The sequence below is a fragment of the Dromiciops gliroides genome, chromosome 1, assembly GCF_019393635.1.
Source record: "Dromiciops gliroides isolate mDroGli1 chromosome 1, mDroGli1.pri, whole genome shotgun sequence".
Lineage (NCBI taxonomy): Eukaryota > Metazoa > Chordata > Mammalia > Microbiotheria > Microbiotheriidae > Dromiciops > Dromiciops gliroides.
The window spans coordinates 351,512,688-351,532,210 of record NC_057861.1 but is presented as its reverse complement, the minus strand read 5'-3'; the positions used below and the strand labels follow the sequence as shown (position 1 = coordinate 351,532,210).

The following is a 19,523-nucleotide window of genomic DNA, read 5'->3' as shown; positions in this document are numbered from 1 at the left end:
TTTCCTTATTAGCTTTGTTTACTAGTGACATCTTAAGAAAAATTCTGGCTTAACCTTGCCAAATAGCTTTTAAGATAAAAATCAATATTATCTACAAAAAGATCATAAAAGCAATTATTTCCAAAAATCAAGAGAAACTTTGTTCCTTTGTTAATTGAATGCTGTAAAATCTTTTAATATGATATATATTAAAGGATGTACTTAGTAATAGCTAACAGTTATAGTTCATGTTTGCAAAGCACCATTTATATATTATGTCATTGTAGTCTAGAGCATTTCCTACTAAAATCCTATTCTGATGTCTCATTTTCACAAAGAAGTGTTGTAATGTTTTGCTTGACTACACATGTATAACGTATTGAATTGCTTACATTCTTAAGGGGGTTGGGAAGGGAGGGAAGAAGAGAATTGGGAACACAAAAATTGATGTTAAAAATTGTTTTTATGTGTGATGTGGGAAAAAATAAAATTCTGAATAAATGGAAAAAAGAAAGATGTGTCATAATGCATGCATAATCTGGTCCTCCTAAATTGTAAAATGATTTGAGTATGGACCCATTGATGGACTCTGATAATTCTTCAGAGGCTCAGTATTCCATTCGATATAGTGTTAGAATGGGGATGGGGGCAGGATAGAAGATATCATGGATGCCCTTAGAAGAGAATCTTGAACAATGTACTTAATAAAAAGCTTATTGAAATAGATCAAGTGGAATTAACATGAAAAATAAAGGGATAAATATAAATATATAACTTTTCAGATGGCATGATTATATGCCTACAGATTTCATTTGTCTCTACCAAAACAAAAAGTGCAAAAAATGATTGTAGGATATGAAATCAGGAAAAACAACTAAACAGCAACAACCCTGCATTATCATATACTAACAACGACAACAAGAAAATGTAACCAATTTCAAGCAGAAATTACAATGAAACATTTAAATTTGGGGAATTAATTTCCTTAGAGATACTAATGTCCAATATAAAGATAACTACCAAAATGTAGTGATAGAAATAAAAGTTTAAAAAGGGAATAAAGAAGTGAATAAGGGGGTATCTAGGTGGTGTAGTAGATAAAGTGCTGGCCCTGGACTCAGGAGGACCTGTGTTCAAATTTGACCTCAGACATTTGATACTTACTGGCTGTGTGACCCTGGGCAAGTCATTTAACCCTCATTGCCCTGCCCCTCCCCTTCAAAAAAAGAAAGAAAGGAATAAGCATTTATTAAGCACATTTAATGTACATTGTGCTAAATGCTTTAAAATATTACTTCATTTGATCAAATAGTTGAAGAGACATCCAATGTAGATGGATGGCTCAAGTCAAAAATCATAAAAATTATTAGAGTATCATCGAGTTAGAGCTGAAGCAGACATTAGAAAATATTTAGCTTACCCTGCTCCTTTTGTAGATGACAAAATTGACAATCAGAGATTGTACCTCTCCAAAATCATTTATGGATCTAACATAATCATAATCAAAATTCATACTGATTTCTACATATAACTCAGTAAAATTATAATAACATTTAAATAAAAAACAAATAAGTAATTGTGCTAAAGGGTACTTGTGATAGACTTTTTGTAGAATATGTTATTAATTATTATTATTATTTCACAAACATATTTATAGACTATCTGGTACTAGTCAAGGCACTGAAAAAGATCAAGGGAAGAAAATAAAAATATTAAAGAGAATAAATACAAAAGATTAATGTTTGATAAACATACCCCTTACAGTTTACATTCATATCATCTCACACATGGACTATTCAAAAAATTTTATAATTTTTCATCTTAACTCGGATCCTTCCCCAATCCAAGCCATTCTTATGATGTTTGAAAAATTGGCTCTCGTGATATATGGTTTGGTATCATGGAAGTCAGGGCACAATATTCTAATCATGTCACAGTCTCATCTTTTCCTTTCCTTCTCATTTCTGACCCATTTCAATATTCACCTACAGGATAAGCCTTTCCTAGACACACACATTACACGCAGACATATGCCATACACACTCATTATATGTGTTAAAAGATGTGTGCATACACTCAAACAACACACTTGGCAGAATGCCATTCCTGCAGCATTTCCTAGACAGGTTAATATGTTTTTCATACATTTTATTTTCCTGGCATTAGCCTAATGCCATTGGCTTTGTTATAAATTTCTTTTGTAAAGTTACCGCCCTTATTGGTAGTGGTATAATGACACTTATGAATAGGTACTTTTGTAGAACCTCATAATAAATAGGAGATCCTTCTTTTTTATTTTTATTTTTCATATGTATTCATGTTACTGTTTTCTTCCTCAGTTTATAGTGACACCATTTCTCTGAAGATCCTTTCACAAATTTATCTGCTTGGCTTCATTTCTTTCTTAAAGAAAGTCTTAATTATTATATTTTATTGTGCTTTGTTAATTGCTTTAGAAAAAATAGCAAATAATAGCTACAGTAGAATCTTGGGTTTTTTCCAGTTCTCAATCAGTTTTACCTTAATGACATAGTCAATTACAGAAAATCCCATTGAAAATTTTTAGCAAGTCTTCTCTTCATGCATAGACTGCTCAGAAAGATTTTAGAGGGATTAGAAGCCAGTCATATATGGATCAATAGTTCTCGTTCCTTTTTTGTTTGTGTTTTCTTGGTGGAAACATTCACTATGATTTTTTTTTTACATTCTTTTGACATCTTCCTTTTATTGATATATTTTAACCATTGTTCCTTGGGTGTCTTTAAAATGGTGTCACTTCCTGCTTCTATATGGTCCAACCAACTTCATTTATGTAAACAACATTGCAACTTCCTCACATCATGTGCTGATATTTTAAAGTCCAAATATGTTGCTCATAGTTCAGTATGAAAATGCTTTAGCTAAGTTCCGTTTTTCTGTTTCTTGTCCACAGATGCTTTCATGATGATGTAGCTTAGCTGGATTATACAACAAATTCTCTGCTGGATCATTTTCTTTTAAACTGCTTTTCCATGTTTTCTGAGGAAATATTGTTGGCAGTTTTCTGTTATCTTCGTCTGTAATGTTTTTCAAATGAAGATGTATTTTAAATAATTGTTACCCTTGGCTGCTGTGTCTCTCCATTTGGCCTGGTGATTAAGCCTTCATTGGCTGAGACTTTTTTTGGACTTTACATTCTGATGAATGTTTTGCATCTGTCACTTTTCTTTTAAGAAATTGACATAGAGCCTATGCATCTATGTTTGTCTTTTGACATTTTAAGAAGCAGTTTGTTTAAACTGGATAGGTTTGAAATGCTGTCATTGTGGGTAGTCTCTTCTTTTCATCTTATCTTTCCTTATAATGTGGTATTTAGTTTTACCTCTGCCATTTGCAGTCAATAAATCTACAGAGACAGTTAAATCTCAAATGAGAATTTTGTTAGCAACTAATATTTTCATATATTTTAAAATATGCTGTTTGGTTTTTTACGTCATTTGGAGCTTGTCCTGTCTACAATCGTCTGACTCTCCTCGGAGAATGAATTCATGATGTCCATTCCTTAGACTTCTGAGGCATCTAAAAGTCTATAGACACTTTAATTTCTTCATCCTGGATGATATTTTCTGACATTATTTTTATTGTCCTTCCTTATGCCTATAGTTGCATATAAATCACCAAGCATCAAAATACATATTGACTTGATGTTGGAGGTCTTGTCAAATTCATCATAGAATATCTCTATTTTGATTATTTTTATTCTCCTTGCTGATGTTGAACATCAGCAAGTAGTAGTTATTTTCATGGTAGAGTGACATAACTATTTTCCTAGGGCAAATTCTTTAAGCTTCGAATCCACAATCTGATTATCTTTACTGATTGAAATTCATCTCTTCCTTTAAAGTTCAGATCAGGTGTCCCTTGAAATGAAGCCTTCCCTCATATCCACAGTGAAAAAATATCTTTCCCTCCTCAAATTTTCTCATGAGCATTGTTGGGCTCTCTCCCCTTTTCTTAAGTATACTTACTTCTATACATGTTTTATCCCTCACATTAGATCATAAACTACATAAGATCCAGGACTGTCTCATTTTGTGTCATGGCATCCCCTGCATTTGTCTGTTTCATAGTAAGCACTCAGTAAATCCTCATTGAATATACTTAGATTAAAAAAGAATAGGTAGCCAGTTTACCTTGGAAGAGAAAAAAGAAAATTTCTGCCTCTCAGGCTGAAGGGAAAAATGGGTATAGCTATGAAATATTTTTGAATGACAAGTAATAGTAGATGAGGAACTTTTACTCAGTCACCTATTTTTTTTCCATCAGATTAGAAGCCATCTTCTGATAGTGACAGATGATTGACTTTGCTCATTTAAAGAGAATAGAAGAGGGTTAGAATAATTATGATTGGGAATGTACCAGAGATCAATGAGTGTGAATGTTGAACAAAAGGATTGCCAGCTGACTAGGACTGAAACAGTATGAAAGGAATACTGCTATTTTGAAATAATGGGGGAATATTATTAGGATGGCAGCTAAGTAAGAACAGATTCCTTAGAGAAACATGTGTTATACAATGAAAAAACCTCTTTGGTGGCTAAGTCATTATCCTGCTTGTCTTGCATATGACTTCCTTTTTTCTTTTCCCTCTTTCTCTCTCAGAGGCCTTCTAAGGGGGATTAAAACTTTCTTTTTCCAAGGATTTCTCTGACTATTGTCTCATTCCAAATCTAGAACTTTAACTAAGGGTTCCAGGAAGTGAGGTCAGAAGGATTAAAACAAAGAAAAATTCTTTTGAAACTGGGATACATGGTTGCTTTGGCATAATTTGAAGAGCAAATGTTTAGAAAACTTTTGGAAAATACATGGGGAAAATTCAAAGTAATAATTTATTCATGTTATGAGTTTTTTGAAGTGAGTTTATTGATTGTGGTGATACTGAAATATTGTGGTATCAGTAAGTAGGATTAGCATCTCTATTATAGGCTTAAAATATTAGATAAGACCTACCATTAGTTCAATTGCTGCTAATACTAATTTACTTGTAACTAGCACCTTATCCTTTATGCAGTGCTTAATAAACATCTCCTCAAATAGTTAGTATAAGTGTTATCCCCAATTTACAGATCAGGAACAGTGAGGGTCAGAATTTTAAAAATACAAACTAGGATTGATCACTGAGCTTGAAATCAGGAAGACCTAAGTTAAAATCCAACCTCAGATATTGACTAGTACTCTGATGCTGAGAAGGCCACCCAACCTTTTTCTACCTCAGGTTCCTCATCTGTAAAATGAAGGCGTTGGACCATATAACCTCTACGGTCCCTATTGGCTTTAAATTGATGATCCTATGGTTAGTAAGTGGTAGAGAAAGAATATGATTTGAAGTCTTAATCTGCATAATATTAAGTCTAGTTGTAATAGGATTCTACAATAATACTTATTTAAAGATATAAGCTTCGGGCAGCTAGATGGCACAGTGGATAGAGCACCGGCCCTGGAGTCAGGAGGACCTGAGTTCAAATCCGGCCTCAGACACTTAACACTTACTAGCTGTGTGACCCTAGGCAAGTCACTTAATCCCAATTGCCTCACTAAAAAAAAAAAAAAGATATAAGCTTCAACATAGGCCAAATTCACAGGATAAAGTTCATTAAATCATTTTGTATTTATTTTGCATTTCAGAGTAGATAGTGAACCAGAAGTCAGTCATATTCCTAGGTTTAACAGAGCCATTTTAAGAGGCTATGTTTAATTCCAGATAACAAGTCTTCTCCAGTTCATGTCCTGGCATTTAAAACCTGTGAGCTGTGCTCAGTATTCAATAGGCAACTCTGAACTATTGGCCCTCAGCCTTTCATGGAAATGACTCCCCTGAAGATCACTAGTGACATCTTGAGTATCACCACTGACCTCCTTATCACCCAGTCCAATGACATTTCCATCTTTATTTTCTTTGCCCCATCTGTTACATTTGATCCAACTGATGTCCCTGCATAAACCTTTTTGATCAACTTTCTTGATGATTTCTGTGACACTATCTTTTTTCCCCCTTATTGCATCTTAAAACCTGATCCCTCTCTTGTACTCTTGAGGCTGCATGATGTAGTAAAAAAAATAAATAAAAAACTGGGTTAGAAGTTACCAGATGGCTTTACCACTAATCAGTTTTATGACCTAAGGCAGAAGGAATACTACTGTGATTTTCTATATCTATAATGAGTACATTGGGTTAATCTTTGAGATATCTTCCAACTTTAAAAATCGGTTATTAGAAATCAATATGTTTCAGAGTAGGATGGGCATCAGCAACTAGATGTTCTCCTGTCACTTTATATATATTATGAAAATAAACTTATCTGTAAATATATACATATACACATGTATATACAAACATATATGTGTATTTACTATAAATGATATATGTGTGTTTATATGCACAAACACAAACACACACATATATATGTATATATATATATATATATATATATATATATATAAATTCTCCTTTCCCCCTCTTCCACCCATTCAAAGATAGTATTGCTTCTTGAGTTTCATATTTCAGCCATTGTTATAATTTTTGTAATTTACCCAGGCTAGAAACTATTGATTTATCATTGTCATTATCCTTGTATATGCAATTAATAGGTAGATTTTGTCATTTTTTCCCCCTTTATGCTGACTGAAGGACACTAAAAGCAGAACACATAGTATAGTGTATGGATGGCTGGTTTGCAGTGAAGAAGACCTGCATTTAAGTTCTACTTTTGTTACTTTATGATCATAAACAAATTATTTTACCTCTGGGTCTCCTGGATAACTCTCTGAGACCAATTACTGAGTAATATCAATGGAAAAGGTTCCCATATTGTGAGTTTCCCAACCTGATGAAATCACAAGTCATAGAATCACATATTGAGAGTTGGAAGGGAATTTATAGGACATCTAATTTATCCTCATTTTAGAAATGAGGACATAGAGTCCTAGTGAAGGGAAGTGACTTGTGCAAGGTCACATAGTAAATGGCAGAACCATGATTTAAACCTGGGACATCTGACTCCAAATACAATTTTTCCCCCTCCATTGTACCACTCTCCATTCTCCAATCTTTCCCCTTGTGGGGCAGTTGGGGAAATCCCTTCTACTCATGCATATAAGCAACTGATTTATAGAATATAGTTTTAGAGACTTTGTTAGAGAGTTTGCTTAAGTAGGGAGCAGATGTCAAAAGTTTTACTTGAGCCTCAGCCTTTTTGGTTCCGTGTTCAGCCTTTATCCACTTCTTTGTACTATTGCATGTTGCTTCCCTGTATTCAGTGGAGTAGTTGAAAATTATGATAAAAATCCTGGAAACAGATCGTGTATTCCTTTCTTTGATTCTCATCTTTATCTCCTCCTACACTTGAAGCCACAAAGCAGAAATTGAATTGTCACTTGTCAAGGATACTCTAGAGGGGATTTTTTTCTTCAGCTTTGGGTTTTAGTGGATGACCTTTTGTACTCATCTCTATCTCAGAGATTCTATGCTATTTTGAGAATAACATCATAACAGGTTCATTCCTTAATGAGAATTGACCCTCAGTGCTGGGGACAGTAACCCTTGATATCACAGCACAGAAGCTATCTGGATGAGGGAAGCTGTTTGCCAGACTTCTTCCCTACTAGTCAGCACACCAAGGAAGAAACAGAGAAATTAATGTCAGGTACAATTACTTCTCAGGACCCACAATGTGGACATTCTTTGTGAGACCTTGAGGCTTATCTCCTCTGCTTTTTGCTTTATGGAAATTGCCAGCTGCCTTCAAAAAAATCCAAGATTCTGTCCAGTCTCATTGTATTTTGGTAGCTGGTAACAATCCTTCCCATGCCCAAACATGTTGACTGATGTTGCCTCTGTATACATACAAACTGGCCGAACAATTGTTTAAACTTTATTTTCCTCACCTAATTCATCTTATTTCTGAGAAGACATGTCTAGAGGCAATTTGGTATAGTGGATAGAGCTCTACTTAGAGTCAGGAATAATTGGGTTCAAGTTTGCCTTCGACACATACTAGCTGTGTGAGCTCAGGTGTGCTACTTAAACTCCCAGAAGCTCAAGGCTATTCTATATGATGATAAGTTGAAGAGAAGGTCATTCTTAAAGGAAGTTCCACTGTGGGATCTCACTATACCAATGAAATCACAGGTCTGGTTTAAAAAAAAAGCAACAGCAGATTACAGTATAACAATGGTAATAGTCTTATGCCTAGTATTCCTTCTGTAAATGCTTGTTGAGTGATAAAGTAAAATAATAGATGGGAAAATGATTTGAAAAAGTCAAAAGTGCTTTGTATAATATTAAGGTACAAATATATCTACAGTTTTATTAGCTCTCCTATTAATTTTTTGGAGGGGGACAATGTGGGTTAAGTGACTTGCTCAGGATCACACAGCTAGTAAGTATCAAGTGTCTGAGGCTGTATTTGAACTCAGGTCCTCTTGAATCTAAGGCTGGTGCTTTATCCACTGCACCACCTAGCTGCCCCCCACCTATTAATTTTACAATGCCAACATTTGTACAAGCACTTTCATTAAAGAAAGTGACTTTTCTGAGGACTAAGACCATCCTTTTCCTTCCCCTGGCTATTTTTTCCCCTGCCACTGCTTCTTTGTCCTCTAATCTAGACTTTCAGAGAGAATGGCAAGGTGTTGCTAAGACACGTAGCTCTAAACTCTTTGGGATCCAGTGTCTTCATCTTTACCTAGACACTCTCAGCCTTGCAACTCCATGGATTCCCTAACTATCATCCCTTCCACCTCTTGCTCTAAGAAAGGTAATTGAAGGTAGCTGGGTGGTACAGAAAATAGAGTACCATTGCTGGAGTCAGGAATACCTGAGTTCAAATCCAGTCTCAGATACTTACTAGCTGTGTGATCCTGGCCAAGTCACTTAACCCAGATTACCTTTCGTGCATGCATGCACACACGCTCACATCTGTATATATATATATACATATATATGTGTGTATATGTGTATATAAATGTGTATATACACACATATAATCAAACCTACACTCTTATCACCTGTGGAAAGGCTTTTTTCAATAGGCTGCCATATTCCACTTTAACATCTTAGACCAAAACATTGTTCCCTGTCCACTGCTTCCCTAAATGTTCTTTTTTATATGTGACCCACTTTTAAGGAATGATATTTGTACTAATTGAATTTTTCTTGTATTATATCTTTCTCTTTAAAGGATGCTCTTACTATGACTGCTGCAAGTTTGTTTAACAAGTGTGAAATGAAACAAAAGATTGAATATGCAAATAGAAACAAATAAAGCTAACTTAACAACTAAATAATAACATAATAACTTGTGACTAGCCAGAAGCTTAGCGACAAGTTCCTTAATATACTGAATGAGTTAATGAAACCTCCTACCATAACAAGATGGTATCTTTACAGGCTAGATTTTTATGATACAGTGACAAGTTTAGACTATTCAGTAATGGCTCTCCACAGTAATGATATGAGTGCCTGAGTAACCTGTCCCTGTAGAGGGAGGTTATTATCTGGCTTGCTTTAGAAAGAATGCAAAGTATGGGTAAAATTAACTATTGTTTCTCCATGTAGAGAGGAGTCAACATGTCCCTATCCTAGGCTATTTAAGCTAGTTACCAGGAAAAACTCAGTGGGGGAGGAAATGAAATGTTCACTTAGGAAAAAAAAAGGCAAGCATTGCTCACTTGCTTTATAATTTCTTCCTGAGAAGCCTCATTGTGATTTTCTAAGTCTTCAGCTATTTCTATTTGAGTTGCACAGGAAATGCTTTTGTTCCCATTCAGTCCTCTTCTAATGAATCATGTGTGTATTGGGTTATTTTCTGCAGTCCAGGGCCTAAAGAAAAATATACATCTGGATTGTAAATCAGAATGAGGCATGGATGCTTCACTCTGCTATTTATTGGGTGGCTGCCCCTTTTTGTTTTACAGGTCCACAGTGCAGATTATGTGACATGCCGGTGAAAACTCCTTTTGGCCCCTAAATGATTACATCAGGGAACCTTCAAATCATATATGAAATGTTGTATTTGCTACCTGATCTACAGCACCTATGATGATGATTTTTGTTCTTTTTCCCCCCTTCCTTTAGAAATTGTCCCCTGGTTACATGAGTTCAGAGCGAAGAATGCTGTGGATTTCTCTCAGCTAACATTTGACCCAGGACAGAAAGAACTTATTGTAGGAGCCAGGTGAGAAATGTTATTCTTTGTCACCCAGTTTTTGGGGCTTAGTTTTGCTTTCATTTTGTTAAGCATGAGCTTATAAAAGATGGATTAGAAATTACTAAGTACAAATTAATTATTCATTTTAGCAATGGAAATTTAGTTCCTAGAAAACAGCCTAGAAAATTTAGTTTGAGACCAGTCCACCAGAATTCTTGACTCTCTTTCCAATTGTGCTTTCCAAGTAAGGTAACATATAGAAAATAATTTTTAACCCTTAAAGCACAATGTAAATGATAGCTACATTTAGAACAATAGGCAAGTTACTTCATGGTTGGTTTGCTTGTTTTTGCTTCAGTTTTCTCATTGGTAAAATTAAAAGGCTATATTTAACTTCTCAGAGAGATGTGAATATTTAAGGACATCAGCTCAAGTACTTTTCTTCACATATCAAGGATTCTGCTGCTGGCCTACCACTACAAGGGCATGTGGTTTGAGGGGTTTTTTTCCTAGTATTTAGTCCCTTTTCAATAAATCTCAGCTCCATTCAAACACGTTAAGTATCTGCTATGTAAAAAGCAATTCTGCCTGGCATTGGGGCTACAGAGATGGTAAATGACATGGCATCCACCCATATAACACAAACAAATAGGAAGAATAAAAAGATATAAGCAAAGTTGTATAATGATAAACATAATAATTGTAAAGAAGAGCTTCAGATGAAGGGATATGAGAAATATGAAGAGAAAAAACAGATTGAGGTTACAGAGGGTGAGGAGGGGCATGGATCAGCAAAGAAATTCATCAGCATGGAAGAGATTGCATCTGAGCTCGGTCTTGGAGGAAAACAAGGGTTATATCAGGGAGAGATTGGGAGGGAATATATTCCAGGTCTAATAAAATGTGAGTACTGTAGGGATCTAGAGAGAATTGGTTCTGGCCTTGAGTAAGTTATGTGATGATACAATTTGCCTGACCAATGGTTTGGAATGAGAATTGGCTTTCAGGCCAGTTTATCTGTTCTGTCCTTACTTCTGCCTGAATTGCAGTGTTATTAGTACACACACACTTATACACCAGTAAATGGCTTAGGGTTGGGAAAGAGTGAAATATAGTCACCTGTCATTGCAGTTCTGTTGTAACTTCTCATTCTTGGGAAGAAAAAGAGAAAACTGTTGTTATATTAAGGATAACGAAAAATGCAAGTTCGGTCATGTTAATGTTTACTCAAATATATAGGGTATTGTTATCTCTCTGTACTAGATTCACCTTACCCATAGTATTTTCAGGTATGTTGCATTTATATCATTATCAGTACCCGAGGGAGTGCTAATACTTAGCAATGAAGCTTACTTGGAAAATATGTTACTTAGTAAGATACTGATGGGGTTTTTTGCTCCCAGAACAATAACAACAAACATCTTGTCACTCCTCAGTAGAATTTTAGCAGTAAAATCCTACAAATAAGCAGAAGAATTGTGGGAATGGTGTTATGATATTTCTAATGCACTTAGATTTACACCTTAAGTTTTCAGCATTCATAGGTTAATATCACAATGAGGAATATTTACATTTGGATTTTGACATTTGCTGTATTAACTAATATGACATAAAGGGGTTTTTACTCTATCTGTGTTGATTAGCAATTTGTTCTTTCCTGGAGAGTTTGTGTATAAAATCTTTAAGAATTATATGATGTAGGGGCAGCTAGGTGGCTCAGTGGATAGAGCACCAGCCCTGGAGTCAGGAGGACCTGAGTTCAAATCTGGCCTCTGAAACTTAACACTTACTAGCTGTGTGACCCTGGGCAAGTCACTTAACCGAATTGCCTCACTAAAAATTAAAAATGTACATCAAAGAACAAAAGAGGAAGCCCAGAAATGGAGGGTAGCTTTGAAAATGATGCATAGTATTTACTACATAGTTTTTTTTTAAGTAAACAGTGAAATGGAAATTGATAGTTTTATATTGAATCCTTTTCTGTTGTGCTGTGTACCTGAAATGTTCTTTTTCTTTTTTTTACTTTATGTATTTAAGTTAAAAAAAATTAAAACAGAAATGTATGACGCCAAACAAGAAATATTTCTTTGAGGGTAGGGATCTCATTTAGGTCTATAATTGGTATGTGGAACTCTCACTGTGATAACATTAATTCTCTACCAGTGCAGATTGACAATTCATCTTTAACTTAGTAGTAATAATTACATCTTATTTCAGGTATCCATAGCTATCTAATTAGTTCTACTTATGATGACTTTGAAAAGATCCAGAGATTTTATACTAAGAATTCAGACAGTCTAATTTGAAGTAGCCTCCTTGACCTGACCTACATAGCCTCTTCAAATTCTTTGGTCAAGTTTTGTGTGGCTATTGACAGGACATAATCTAGGCAGAAGCAGACCCTGGGGTCTGATCTCCAGTGTTGGAGAGGACTCACCCTTTATTCTGGTGTATCTGGAACTTTACTATCAATTAATTAATACATATTTATTTGCCTACTATATTCCAGGAGCTGTATAAGACATTGGGAATACATGTATAAAATATAGGCTCTGGGTTCTAGTCGACAGGGTTCTGAAGCTATTCTTACAGGTTAATGTCAAAATTTTTTGATGAAGTATTGTCCCTACTTGCATAACTCTCTTTTATGTTACCAACCAATTTATTTTTGTTGGTCAGAATTAAATCTAGAGTAATTCTTTACTTTTTCATGCTATTTTAAATAAAATTGTCAGCAAAGGAAAAAAAAAACCATACTAAAAACCTTTGCTTTTTTAAAAAAGAGCACTTTCAGAAAGTGTCTGAATTGTTGAATTTCCTTGACACAACCATAATACACCTTGCCTCTGACCTAGTTAATAATAATAGCTGACATTAACATAGCACTTACTATGTGCCAGGCACTCTGTTAGCCACTTTACAAATATTATTTCATTTGTACAACAACCCTGGAAGGTAGGTGCTATTATTATTTCCATTTTGCAGATGGGGAAATTGAGGCAAAAAGAAGTGAATTGCCCAGGGCCACACAGCTAGGAAGCATATAAGGCTAGATTTGAACTAAGTTCTTCCTGACCCTAGGTCCAATATTCTAGGCAATATGATTGTCACTCATATTTTCTATATGGTTTGATGACCTGTAGCATCCTCTCCCAACAATATCACATCAGTTTTTCTTCCCTTTTATTCTTACCCAAATACTAACCACCACAGTTCTACTCGTAGGTTTATGGGTTTCTGTAAAGGGTTTCTGTAACTTTTTAATGTACAGTGACCTTTAGTGTGCTGTGCAGCTCTAAAATCCTATGGCCCTATTTTTGTTAATAATAATAACTGCCATTTATATAGCATTACAAATTTATACAGTATTTTTACTTGAATTATCTCATTTGAAACTCATAACTACCCCCATGAAGTTGTTACTGTATTATTATCTTCATTTTACAAATGGGAATAACTGTATTTAAGTGAGTTATCCAGGGTCCTACATGTTTGTAAGTGAGATTTGAATTCAGGGTTTTTTTGTTTTGTTTTGTTTTGTTTTAACTCTCTCACTACTGTCTCATACCATTTTCACATTTTCATAAAAACCATTAGTTCTGTCCCATCAGGTTTTACCAACAACTCTGTTTTGTGAAAAATAATTATTAACAATTGATATCTTGGGGGACCCAATGCTCTTCCCTTCTTTCTTAGTTCTTTCTCTCCACCCCCTTCCCAATCATTCCAGAGTCAAGTTTTCTTTGAGGGATTTCATCAAATCTCTTCATCTGGGTCAAGCCCAACCCAAGCTTACAAAGAATCTTGGGTGGAGACAGGCTTGTTTGTCTAGATCCTAGCTTCTTAAACTGTGGCTCTTGACCTCATATGAGGTCCTGTAACTGAATGTGGGGAATGCAAAAAATTTGTCAACAGTAAAAGGTTATATATACCTATCTCATATACCTATATACCTGGGGTCATGTAAAAATTTCTTGGGCAAAAAGGGTTTGTGAGTAGAAAAGTTTAAGAATCCTGGTCTAGGTAGCTGAAAGACTTTACTGATGAAATTTGGCTTGTACAACCACACCTAGGTGGAAGCTATTTTGCTCTGATTAGCTTGAGGGGGGGGGGTCTCACATTTTTTTTCTGCTAATGTCATTATCAAGACTTGAGTGACCTGAGTCATATATCCCTGGACTTCATTTTTTTTTTTTGAAGGGCACTGAGACTTAAGTGAATTACCCGGGGTCACACAGCTAGTAAGTGTCAAGTGTCTGAGGTCGGATTTGAACTCAGGTCTTCCTGAATCCAGGGCTGGTGCTTTATCCACCGAGCCAACTAGCTGCTCCCCCCCCCCACTTCATTTTAATATAATCTTATCTCCAATCATGTCAACCAGTTAGATTTGATTGTTGTTAACTAGTTGGATCTGATTTCTATGCAATGGACCTGTTATGGTTAGAAGAGTATATAAACTGAGATCCCAAGACATTAGGGGTCTTTGATCTGAGAGAGATAGCCAATAGACCTCATTTTATTAATAAAATAATTAATAAAATGATTAAATTACCAAGAAAGTGTTTCTTGTATTTTTAGTCACAGTTTGTTTGTGTAATTGTGTTAAAATACTGAGTTTCCCTTAACAGCATTCTGTGCATTGATAGTCACCTAGGCCATATATTTTATTTTTCATTAGATCTCCCACTTCTATTTTCTACTCCTCCCTCCCTGCAATTTCTTTCCGAAATAGAAACCTAAAAGTGATCTCAGATACTCATCATTCAGATAAATCACATTAGACAAAAATATCATCTTTTAGTTTTTCATCATTACTCATTCTATCTTGGAATATGGTACATGCAGGGTACTTGTTGTTGGGCCACGTGCCTGAATCTCATGTCCACATCTTAAATGCCTATGGTGCCAAGGGCTCCCCCATTCTGTACTTAATCTAATTGAGGTTCCCCATTAAGTAACTCCTAAAATACATACTTTTGGCAACTGCTTCTTCTCTAACTCAACTCCTATTTTCTTGTAAATGTAACCTTAGAATACACTCCTACCCTCTCTTTCCATGATAATGTGTACACAGATCCTAGCTACTTCCCAAAGTGCAATAGTGCTTCGTACCCCCAAATTGTGCCTAATCCCTGATGCTTTTCATTTCTTTCTCTAGTAATGAAGTTACTTATCTTCCCTTGCAGCCATCCTGCAATAATGAAGATGGGGATGGGAGGGTGGGGAGTAGAGGGGGAATCTTCCTGTAAAGGAAAAAAACCTGGGTCTTTTTTCCCCGTTTAGCACTGGAACATCCCAGGCTCTTAATATTGCTAACTCTATGCCATGATACTTCCATTTTTGAAGTTCAGGGCAATTCTGCTATAATTTTTGTACTTTTTAGATCATTCCTGTTATCTGCTGAAAAAAAAACAACAACTGAGTCTTATTTTAATGGCTGATCTATGACTATTTAGCTAGCAAAAAGGCACAGCTCTCTTGACTCCTGGTCTAACATTCTTTATTTTATACTATGCATCTTCAGAGCTCCATGTGAATATATATATTTTTTTCTTTTTTTTTTTTTCCTGGTGAGGCAATTGGGGTTAAGTGACTTACCCAGGTTCACACAGCTAGTAATTGTTAAGTGTCTGAGGTCAGATTTGAACTCAGGTCCTCCTGAATCCAGGGCCGGTATTCTATCCACTGTGCCACCTAGCTGCCCCTCCATATTAGTTTTCACAGGAAGTAGTTTGAGATATGAAAATAAAGATATTTATTTGATTCTTTTAAAAATAGTTTTATTTACTTTATTTCCCAGATTTCAGTTGTTAAGTACTTCCCATGTGAGGACACTCTAATCTACTACCTTTTAAAATAATTATCAGATATTTCCTCCCTTTTCCTTCCCCCTAACAACAAGCAACAAACCCTATATCATATACACCCAGTGAAGAAAAACAAATTCTTACACTGACCATGTCTAAAAATGTATTTCTTATTCTCTCCAGTGCACTGACTAACAAAAAAAAAAGAAATCTCTTCACTTTATGACAGAGAGAAATACACTGATTCTGATAGTGCCAAAGACATTATTTTTCTATAATTTAAATATTCTTGAATGCTTATTCAAAAATGTTTCCTTACCTGTTTCAGGAAAACTTAGCGAGTCTGAAGAACTGTTTCAAATTCCAAAGATACTGTCTAATTTACTTCTATTTTATATTTTAAGCCTTCAGAAAATCTGGATAACATTTTAGCAGTTCCTGAAATAAGGATGTCTTAATATCCCCATTAAAAACAAACAAAAAAACCCAACAAAAAACAAAAAAAACACGGGGCAGCTAGGTGGTGCAGTAGATAAAGCACTGGCCCTGGATTCAGGACGACCTGAGTTCAAATCCAGCCTCCAACATTTGACAGTTACCTAGCTGTGTGACCCTGGGCAAGTCACTTAACCCTCACTGCCCTGAAAAAAAAAAAACCACTATCATTTATATTGGCAGCTTTAAATTAATTCATATTAATTTTCCCATTACTTGGAATTTAATATCAAATTACTTATTACTGATATTAATATATGTAAATAAAAAGTAAATGTAGATTGTAAAAATGGGTGGTGAGGAAGACTTTCTAATAGAAGGCTTTCTTTTTAAAAATCCCTTAAAGGTGCACTGGAGAAGCAAACCTATGTATCACCACAAGGTGTGCAATTTTTAGTGACCTCTCTGGCCCTTTGTTTATGTTCTATGAAGCATGGTATTGATACCTGAGAAAGTTGTTGTGTTGTCATACTTTTCTAGGATGTTTTGGAGTTGAATTCAGCATCCAAACACAAATATGTTGGAACTTGTGAACATTATCAACTACCTTTCCATTTGTAACGTATTATACACAGGACACCCTGTGTTACTATAAATTTAACATGAACCCTAATAGTGATGCTGGATTAAAAAAGTAAACCCAATAATGTGAATGAAGGAGAAGACTTAAATGATAGACATGAAAAATGATTGGCTTTAGGAGGGGACGAAGGGGAGACAGAGAGACAGACAGACAGACAGAGACAGAGACAGAGAGATAATGAATTTCAAACAAACCATATTACTGTCTGCTATCAAAATATGCACTGTTCTTACTCTTCTTCCCAAACTCTTTGTTTTTGCTTCCAATGTTTTCCCAAAATCTTCTTTCCTCCTGTTTGTCTATTGGATTTTGAATGATCTGTTCAAGCCCAACTTGAATGCCACTGCTTCCAATAAAACTTTCCTGTACCTCCAATTGGTACAGACCTTCCTCTAGGTCTCAATTTTGTGATTTTTAGTACAATCACCAGTAAACATTGTGAATTATAGCTTTCTGTGTGATGTAAAATTCTCAAAATTGTTAGAATTTACAAAACGTAAAGGAGAGTTAAACAAGAGTAAAGAAGAATAGGTTAAGGGTCTTTGAGGTACTAGGCATTTTTCTTGAGTGAGTATATAATTTCATGAATTATGGATTGGGGTAAAAAATGCTTAAAGTCTTTTGAAAAGTATAAAGAAAAACGTTAATTTATTTTGATCAAAGTTTTGAAATGATAAATTTTGTTATATATTGTCAAGTAAAAAAAAACACCTCATCTTAGGTATATCTGTTGCATATATCATACCACTTTTTTTCTATAATATTGTAAAAATATTTTGCATATCTTTTAGACAGGATAATTTTTGGCTCTGCTATTTTACTTTAGGAATTGATTTGTAATATTACTACTACATATCAACATCATTACTGAACCATAGATGATCTACTGTATAAGCTATGACACTGATAAAGAATAATACAGTACTTTATTTTAAATTGAATTTGTTTTTGGTGTTAGGCAATTTGTTTCAAGGGAATATGCTTGACAGAGAACTGTGTTCTATAATGAATGAATTATTAACTGGCACAGTTTTGTACAAATGACCAATATTACCTATAATCAGTGTTGTTTGAAATACACTTTGTGTAATTTTCACATAAGAATCCACAAAGGAAAGTCTTTGACTCCTAATAAAATAAAAAGACAAATAATTTTCAGTTGAATTATCAATATTAATCCCCAGATTTGAATATTGGGGTTGATCATTTTTAATGTCATTAATAATAAATGGCTAACAGATATACTTCAGAAATTATTTCCTTATTCATTTAAATGAGGTGTTTATCTGTAGAGTTGCAGATGTTAGAAGAGAGGTTGAAGTTTCTATTTCGTTGTCTATATGCTTTGGGGTTTTCATGTTTGCTTAAAGAGGCAAACCATTGAATGCAGAGGAAATCATCCCAGGATAAATAGTGCTGAATTAAAGTCATCACTAAAATGGACAAGTAGATAAATTTAATTTTACATTCATATCACTAAGTGCTTGGTGTCCATGAAATATAGTAATTGAGCTAACACAAATTAGCTGTACCTTTGCAAAGCTGCTTAAACATTACTTTTAGTATCAAATGCTCCACAGCAGAAATGAAAAATTGTTCCTTGTCAAGACTTCTAAAACCATCTAAACCAGCCATATGGCATACAGTAGGACATTATTTATTGACATAAATTTAGTTCACTCATAAAAAAGATTTATAATTTTCAAGCCATTTTTGAAAGTATACCTGTATCTAAACATGTAATTTTCCTTCTTTTTTAAAAAATTGGTGCTTGGATCTTTTTCTTTTTGAATCTTGATTTTATTATGTGTATTATTTCCTCTTGGTTCAATTACTTAGCATAATCCCATCATAATCCTTAATTTACCACATGTATCTGACAGATATAGGGTATATGTCTTAATAGGAGATTGTGAGTAATAGATACACAAATTTATAATAGGTTAAAGTATAATTAGTTTTGTTTTTTGAATAAGATTAAAAAATTCTGTTATTTCACAAAGATTAGACTAAAATAATTATAAAAATCAAATATAACTATAAAAGAACACATAGACTAACACTATATATGTATATGTATATATGTATATGTGTATATATATATATATATAAAAGAGATGATTTAGTAATTTTAATAGTTTTGATAACCAACAGATAGCCCTTGATATCCTTGGTAACTTGATTCCAGGAGAGTTAAGAACGTTAGAGGAATGTTCCCAGCACATTGGTGAACTCCCTGTGAAGGATTTGTGGGAAGATATTTATGCAACTCTGTCTCACTTAAATCCAATTCATGAGCAAGTTATCACTCTTGATGTAATTGGTTCTCTTTGAAATGAAGGATGAACAACAACAGCAAGAATAGACAAGAATTTCTCAGCATGACAAAAAGAGGATCAGTTGTCATGTATACCACTTTGCTCACATGCATGAGATCAGAGATCTATATAAGTATGTCTGTATGTGAGTGTG

General features: G+C 34.5%; 1 protein-coding gene across 3 annotated transcripts in view; it reads left to right on the top strand.

Annotated features, from left to right (window-relative positions):
* Window positions 1-19,523, top strand: part of SEMA5A (semaphorin 5A) — a 664,838-nt gene that overhangs the window by 234,422 nt on the left and 410,893 nt on the right. For all 3 annotated transcript variants that reach the window (XM_043978814.1, XM_043978812.1, XM_043978813.1), the window contains one exon: window positions 10,094-10,193. In XM_043978814.1, the coding sequence (XP_043834749.1) occupies window positions 10,094-10,193 (100 nt within the window). The remainder of the gene's footprint in view (window positions 1-10,093; window positions 10,194-19,523) is intronic.